The 9049-nt window shown below is 36.9% G+C and overlaps 1 protein-coding gene across 1 annotated transcript; it reads right to left on the bottom strand.

Annotated features, from left to right (window-relative positions):
• Positions 1-1191: 1191 nt before the first annotated feature.
• Positions 1192-2137, bottom strand: LOC308431095 (putative olfactory receptor 10D4; the record flags this gene model as incomplete). Its single annotated transcript, XM_080930446.1, is given in 2 exon segments — positions 1192-1209; positions 1211-2137. Coding segments are annotated over 2 exon segments (945 nt in total).
• Between the last annotated feature and the right edge of the window lie 6912 nt (positions 2138-9049).

Here is a 9049-nt window from a genome sequence, read left to right as displayed (position 1 = left end):
TGTGTGTGTGTGTGTGTGTGTGTGTGTGTGTGTGTGTGTGCGCGCGCGCACGCGCACACACGTGCATGTAATTTCCAGTTGTGGAAGAAATCTTCAATTGCTCATGTTCATAGATGGAAACGTAGCAGAAAACACACACACTAATCATTCCATTATGCAGTAATAATTGTCTTCTACAACACAGTTAAATGTTTACTTTCTTCTTAGTTTTCATCCTCTCCTTAATTTATTTAACCTTCTTTCAAAATAAAAGTGGATATAGTATCCAATACAATCCCTGAATAGCTGGCACATATAAAAATTGAGTGAAAACTAAAACCACTACAATAAAAAGAATGTTAATTAAATTTTAACTAGGTTTTCAAATAAACTGTATCTATATATTTATTAGCACTTTGGAGTGTAGCAATTAGAGAAAGGTGCTATGAAGGGGATATAAACATATATGTTTTCCCTTGGAAAATTACAGCTACTTGATTAAGATACATTAAACATTAACCATTGCTCCAGTTCTTGAAATGCATTAATGTATCTCAATTTAGTTGGTTCTTTTGTTTGATTGGAATAATTTTGCAAAAAAAAAAAAAAAAAAAAAAACAACAAAACAAAAAACAACACATGGATTTCCTAAACACCTAATGAGAAATAATCCTTACATAATTTGGATTATTATGTGCAGAAGAACAGCACAAGAGGCATGCTCCAGAATAAGACATGCACAAGAAGGAAGTTTGAGATCATTAAAGCTTTTATGCTTCAAAGAGCTCATCTTAAATATAACTTACATTCTGTATGAATTTATGAATTTCAGGTAGAAAATTGGAGCTTCCCTTCTCTATTTTAAAAAGCATACAAAAATTCCGGTTTGGGAGATTTGATAGACTAAATGTAACTCTTAATCATTTCAAACATTTAGAAGATTAATAAATACTTGACAGAATAGTTGTGATGGAGGCAAACACATGCAGCATAAAGACAACACAGCATCTGCTGAGAGATGCTGTCACTTACACTTCATTATAAAACATAGGAAAATAAAACTTTATCTTCAAACAATGAAGGAAGTGGTAAACTGATGTAATGTACATTTCAATTAAATATACCTTGGAAGTTATGGATGCTAATGTGTGTTATTGAATAACTTGTTCAAAAATTATGTCCTATTGAATGGTGAAATTGCTAAGAAAAGATTTAGATGTTTTCATTTACTTTCCAAACTGAGAATTCTCTTAAGAAATACATGCCTGAGGGCTGCTTTCACATCCTTATTCCTCAGGCTGTAGATCAGTGGGTTGATGGTGGGTGTCACAAGATTGTTCAAAATCTGAATAACTGCACCAAGCAGTGGGCTGGGATTGGGCTGCAGGTAGATGATGATGACTGGTCCATAGGCACAGATGATGGCTGTGAGGTGGGCACTGCAGGTGGAGAACGCTCTCTGCCTGCCTTCTGTTGAGCGGATTTTTGAGATGGAGATTCCGATTCGAGTGTAGGACACAAGGATGAGGAAAAAGCAAATGAGAGACAAGAGACCAACATTTGTAAAGCCTACCCTCTGTGCTAAAGAGGAGTCTTCACAGGCAAGAGGTAACACTGCAGGCATGTCACAGAAATAATAACCCACATTGCTGGGGCCACAGTAGGGCAACCGGAAAGTGAGGGAAGTTAAGATAGTGGCGTGCACACAGCCACTCATCCAGGTCCCTGTGGCCAAGACACAGCATACTCTGTGGTTCATGATGATCGTGTATCTCAAAGGAAAGCATATGGCAACAAAGCGATCATAGGCCATCACTGTGTACAGGAAGCACTCTGTGCAACCCAGACAATGATAGAAGAAGTGTTGTACAACACATCCCTGGAAAGAGATCACTCCAGTCTGTCCTGAGAGATATGACAACATCTTAGGAGCTGTTGTGGAACAAAAACCCATGTCAAAGATGGAGAGGTTGCCCAAGAAAAAGTACATGGGAGTGTGGAGCTGTGGGGAGGAGGTGACTGCAGTAAGAAGGAGTAAGTTTCCCAGCAGGGCACAGGCATACAATGTTGAGAACAGGAAAAGCAGGACATTCTCTAGGCCCTCGGTCTCAGGGATGCCCAGCAAGGTGAATTCTGTGACCATAGTATGGTTTGCCATGTTTATGGATGAATCAGCTCCTGGGATCTGTGAAAAAAATCCTGGTGAAAATTAATATGTGTGTAGATTAGAAGAGTTTAAATCACAAGGGTATAAGAGAAAAGATACTAATATTTACCAAGACATATTCTAGTCAGAATGTTCTTTCTGCTGATAAAGTGTCTTTCTTAAGTTATATTCCTAACTGGAGACAACGTTCCTTAAAAGTATCACCAAAAAGATAATTTCCAAGAACAATTTTGGGTGGTATCCTTCAGTCTCACCCAGAAAGTAACTTCCCAGGCTAGTGTCCTCTCTACTATTCTTTATAAAAATGGTCCCATTTCATCATTCCAGATGCTCCATTGTGGTTTTAAAATAAACAAAAGACTCTAGAAATGAGTAGTGAGGAAGGAAATATAGTTGTGCAATTTTTCAAGAACAAATTGAAGTATTAAAATTCATTTCTCATATCACATGTGCAACCAAATTTTAGTACTGAAGGCAATAGTAATCAGAACCTATAGTTGTATAACAAAATTACAACAACAAAGAATATACATCATGGCTCTAATTTATATACATAACTATCAGTGAAATTGGAAACTGAATTAATACACTAAATTTTTCTTACTTAGCAGTATAAATGTGTGCTCTCTTTGGAATAATGAGAATTTATGATAGTACTTGGCATAATATTGTTGCTTTTCTGAAGTAAGTTTAAAAGTAGCACAGTGACCAAACCTACATAGGGACCTTTTGTTTGATAGCAGACCTTTTCCTACCTCTGTCTTTTAGACACATAACATATGCCTCCACATACATACAAGTGATCATAGACATATTCAAAGATAGAAAGAAACACTCACTCTTTCTTATACATACATACACACACGCACACAGTCACATATTCACCTCTGTCTAAAACCCATAATTTATATTATTTTTAATTTAAAAAAATATTAGCCAAATATGTCACAGGAGTTAAACTACAGATTTGTTGGAGGTCACAAAAGCAAACTCAAAGCACTTTATTGATCAAAATAATTCATAAAATGTCAAAATAAGAATAATACACATCAGTCTTTAAACAATAAAATCACATATATTTTAAAAGGAATGGAGCATTATTGCATTTAACAAGGAATGCCTGAATCCAATTTCTTGGGTTTATCTGTGAACAGAAGAATGTCATTGTATAATTTTCTTTAGCTCTCTTCTCAAGATTCTTGAAGTCACTCATACTGTAGATACAGTAATTTTCCTGATTATTTCCTTGAGCATGAGGGATAGTGAGAAGCTACCTAAAGAAAGACATTAGCATTGTATGTGGGAAAAAAATATCAAACTACTTTTGACTCTACCTTATGCTGCAAGATTTAATTCTGGAACCATGTTTGTATTATAAAGAGGGAGTAGGCATTTTAAAACACTCCTTTCTAGTTTTCATAGTTTGAAATTTCCTGATATATTTTTATATTTGATGATTCTTCAACACAATGCAATCTTTAAATTATAGATCAACTCATAAAATCTATTGTCTAAAACTATACACCCCCACCCTACAATATGACCTGAGGGACTGAGAGACTTAACACTAAGATAAAGGTGAGGGACATATCTGGGCACTTTCTCAGCCACAGCAAGACTAAGATGATGGCACTGTTGAGTGATGCCTTTTGTCCTACCTGAAGCAGAAGGAAGAGGCTCACCTTTTTAAAGGTTGTAAGTTAGACTTGAGAATCCCTCCTACTTTGAATTATTTTCTAGTAGGATGCCATACAACTAAGTGTGCTTCAACTACATGGCAGCAATTTCTTGTTTGGCTCCAGGACCTGCAAAATTCATAACACAAGAGATATTTAATAATCATGATTCTCCTTTGGGTGTTAATCCCAAGGGGAGGATACTGAGAAAGTGTCTCATTAACTTCTATGTTTGATTATGTTGTGGTAGGTGTGATTATTTCAATAACTTTTGTGAACACTTTTATGGACTGAGAATACTCATGAATTTTCACTTGAAACCTCTAGAATACCTTTTAAATACTTTACCTGTCACTAAAGATTTTCAAAGCTGGGGATTCTGAAATTGTAATTGTTACATCGTGACCTAATATGTTGAGGTAATGTTCTCTGAAGGTTAGAAGATTAATGACTCTGGAAATGGTCTTTTAGCTGGGATTTACAGAATAAGCAGCAAGGAGGGGAAGGAATAACCATTTTCCCACCACTAGTAAATTTTGGCATATATATTGTGTGTGATAGAAAAGAACTCAACATAAAATTGTAGGAAACAGATCTACATACATAAAAATTACAGACTTTCTTTTCATTTTCTTAAGACTCTGAAAAGTAGGATCACAAATGTGGCCCTGGGTGGATTAGAGAACAATAGATTATATTCAAGGTTAGTATGGGAAATTTGATAAGAACAATCGCAAAATAATTAGTGAAATGATTAGGGATACATCTCATTTTCAGTGTAAGATGATGACATATCATGCGGAAGGCCCCAGGTTTTGATCCTTAGTACTCCGAAGGAAGGGACAGTGGTGTTCACAGAAAAAAATGTCAAAGAAGATATAACCTGATGTTTCTAGCTCAGAAAGAGGATCAGGTGACTGCCATCAGGACTCGGGACCTGTCCACAGACTACTGAGCTCCCAGAACAGCCTCGCAAGAGCTTTCCCATCTGAATCCACAGTAAGCCTGCCACATACTCCCACCAGCTATCCTGGGAGGGAATGCCAGGAACACTCAGAGATCAGATAACAATGGAGCTCTCTGATGGGTTCTTTCCAGACCAGAGCAAAGGCCGGGTCACTGCCATCAGGATTCAGGACTTGCCCACAAAGGCTGAGTTCACAGAACAGCCTCACAAGTGCACTTCCACACAAGCCCCACACAGACAGAACTGAGTCACTGCCATCAAAACTCACTGCCTGCCACTGGTGGAGTTGTAAGTTGGTACAACAACTCTGGAAATCAGTCTGAAGGTTCCTCAGAAAATTGGACATAGTACTACCTGAAGACCCAGCTATTCCACCTCTGGGCATATACCCCCAAGATTCTCCAACATATAGCAAGGTCACATACTCCACCATGTTCATAGCACCCTTATTTCTAATGGGCAATTAGAAACAAAAGTATATTAATAAACTAAGCTCTGTGTCTATACTTCTCATTCATATGTAGTTTTGTTTCTGTAAATTGAGGTTACTAATAATGAGAACTCTTTCCTAGATAAGATAAAGTTTACTTCATAAAGTCACATGTGTGGAAATGATAGGTGTGAGAGAGCATCACAATAACCAGACAATACCACACCTTATAATATAAGGCCCTTGGCTAGGCCACCTAGGGACAGGTTGCCCCCCCCCCCGGAACTTTTCAAAACACCCAGTTCTGAGAAACAAAACAAGAATGAAAACCCAAGAATTTACTGGCTGACAGCCACAAGTTCTCATGAAAAAGTCTCAAATACACATCATCATCAGCCTTAACCCCTCAACCAATGAGTCCAAGGGTAAAATGCTTGGTGCTATGATGTAAATATTTAACATTTTTATCTCAACAATGCTAAACTCTTTAATCAATTCAGGAGGAACAAGGAAGTGAAACATTCTTAAGGAGAGACTTCAAATATATAATGCTTGCTCTTCAGAAATAAGTGATACATTTTTAATGATATTCAAAACTTTGTCTTTTACCAAACCTTCAAAAAAAAAAAAAAAAAAAAAAAGAAAAAGAAAAGAAACTAAAATTTCACAACAGAACATTTAAATACATGTGGTATCTCTGTAAAATGTTCTGTGTTCTTATGCCTCTGTAATCCTTGGGTTCTTTTAAGTAACTTCATAACCAACAATAGTTAATTATATCTTAATTCTGGTAAAAAGTGAAAGGGCATATTAAGCAACAATAGAGATATTTCCCACATCTATAATCCTTAGCCTAGACTTTTCTCCTGGTTGAAGATTTGAGTTAGATATGTCACTGTTGATTCTTTCTCAGTGTCCAACCAATCTTATTTCAAACTTTACTTGGGAGAGGTTACTCCACTTTCCCTGTTTATTGAAGTATGGACACACATCACCCAGGATGTTCACTCCCACAGAGACAGAGGCTGAGATCGATGCAATAAGCAAGCAAGAGGTTTAATGGTCCCAGTGCACTGGGGGCATCCTGCAAGTGGAATAGAGACAACCATGAGTTTTCAAAGTACACAATTGTTGCGCACCCCACGTCACACCGCCAGGAACGACGTGCGACAACAGGATTCTTCTGCAAACAACCTTTATTGTACAGCACTCTGAGCAGAGGACCACGTGGAAGAAAAATGCACTGCTTATACATGCCCAGGAGACTCATGTCGCTACCTGATTGGTGCGCCCACCAGTATCTCATTAGCATGCCCCGAGAGCAGGCTATGAGGTGTGTGGTACATGCGCACTACGTCTCTCGGGCTGGACAACGGCTCTGTTTGCTGAGTCATTGGCGGGAAGCCGGTGCCATCTTTGGGTGCAGCACAAATGGCTCCCAACACACAATCTTTGTGCAGTTCTGAGAGAAGATTTTAGCAACAGCATGGGCTAGTGGCATCTTATTAGCTTAATAGATATCACAATGTCAAGCTAGTATTCTCATGAATAAAGTATTGCTACTCAGAACTGATGTCAAGAAAATTGATGTCCAAGAAGCTGAAGGAGCCAGCCACTGCCACACACAGTGCATATGACTATATGACTCCAACCACTTCTTCTCTATTTCTCTTTTTCTAAATGTCTTGAAGAAGAGCTCAACACCCCTGAGAAACACATACTACATGGGGAGACGACACAGTTAAATGGAATCTTCTCAAATATTATTTGAAAGTAACAAAGTATGGCTAAGAAACCACAAATAAATGTTTCACTCCTACACAGGTAAATAGAAAGACATCCATATATGTCTTATTATATACCCCGGGGAACTAAAGAGTATAATTCACTCCACAGAGGGCAGTGAATGGTTGGTTGTATAATGACTATGAAGACTTTGGAGAGCTGTTAGTGAAAAATAATCTGATACTAGTCCAAGAACAACTAAAGGCCAAATTGTCTGTTCAGTGAGTTGATGGGCTTTGCTAACAGTGGGTTGGATGAGCAGTTGCTAAGAGGAATGTTGGATGAGTTTAAGGCATCTGCATCACAGAAAAATTCATTCCAACCTGGATGATAACTCACGAATGCTGAATTGCAGAGCTCCCAGAGGGTCTAGTAAGCAGCTTCCACTCCAGGTCTGAGAGTCTCTTGCTACAGCAAGTTGTTTGTTTTTGATGTTCTCTCAGTAAGGGGTAGGAGAAACTCCTTGCATTTCAGCTTTCACAAAAAAAAAAAATAAATAAACATGAGATCCTATTTACTTTTATTGGGTGGATCATTGTGTTTCCTAAAGAGAAAATATGGAAATAGTGTGCACTGAGGAGCTTAACCAACCATCTTTCTACTGACTTCCTTCTCTCTGACTGCTAAATTTAAAGAGACTACAGTATCTGTCTGAGGACTTGAAAGAATAAAATGTTATGCTTGTTAAAAATAAAGGTTGATTGTAAATGAAAGAAAATACTTTATCCTGTTTCCTCTCAGCAGTATCTCAGCTGATGTTCCTATTCTATTGGCATAAAAATCCACACAGAAACTTGTTGCCAGGCAACCACTAGACAGCTTCCTTATTCAGGCAGTACTTCTATTGGATTACAACAGGTCATTCTATTGGATTCATTTCACAACAGAAGATGAACAAATTATCAAGTAAATGCTTCACATAGAGTGAAAAACACATTATCTTATCTGTCAACATACTAAATTATATCTTGTCATATTTACTGTAGCACTATACAAAAAAACCTCAAAATTAATGCACAAATATAAAATACGACAAGTCATATTATGCCAATTTTATTAAACTATAAGCATATCAATTCTGACTATTATATTCCTATCTTTTAGAAAAGAAATTAGGAGGTGAATGTGACTTACTCTCTGGTTATTTGTTACAGACATATACGCCTCAAATTTATTTCTCTTCAACTTCATATTAGCCTTAATATATTGATGTGTCTTATCTGGGTTCCTATTGCTAGTTCCTGGACTCATTCATTATGAAACAGTTTCTTTTCCTACATATAAATTCCATTGCTCCAGGATGGGTACTTTAAGTAATTTACACTTTTCCAAATGCTGAAATATGGATTTCATAATACCCACAGGTCAACTAAACATTTCAAATATAAAAGATGTGCACACATTTAAAAATATTGTAGTACAGGCAACAACAATATTTTGCTATTACAAGAAACTTAGGGGACAGCTCATGGTTTAGATACATTGACTCCAGGCTAAGATCACAAGAGAAGGTGATGGTGCTGTCTGCTCTGCAGAATACACATCAGGTTGCATGACTTCTTGGAGTACAGAAATCATGAATCTGGGTTTAGAGTTCACTTGTAATCAATATGTTACTAAGAAGTTCAGATGGTTCATTTTGCTGCCATATCCAGGAAATAGCCCCAAAATAAATACTTTATTCTCTGATGGAGAGAGAAGTCCAAATACTCTTTTCTGTTTATTTTGCAGTTAGTCAGAAAATAAAACAGTGGTGTCACAATATCTGGTTTTTCCTTACAGTCCTTTATTCCTTTTGGTATACATGTGTTTTGTTTTCCATTATATTATTTAAAATTTTATTTAAATTCAAATATATTTTATTCAGATTATTTTCCTCCTCCAAGTCTTTCTAGATCCTTTTCCCTTCCTACCCACCACATTTTAAGTTTCTTCTTAAAACACAAACAGAAAACCAATGCAGCTAAAACCTCCAAGACAAAAAAAAAAATTTAAAAAATAAAAATAAAACAATACCCCCAAACACAAACACCACAAGCATCACA

Source organism: Micromys minutus, assembly GCF_963924665.1.
Source record: "Micromys minutus genome assembly, chromosome: 16".
NCBI classification, from domain to species: Eukaryota; Metazoa; Chordata; class Mammalia; order Rodentia; family Muridae; genus Micromys; species Micromys minutus.
Note: the sequence above shows the minus strand (reverse complement) of the source record. Positions and strands in the feature narration are given on the sequence as shown.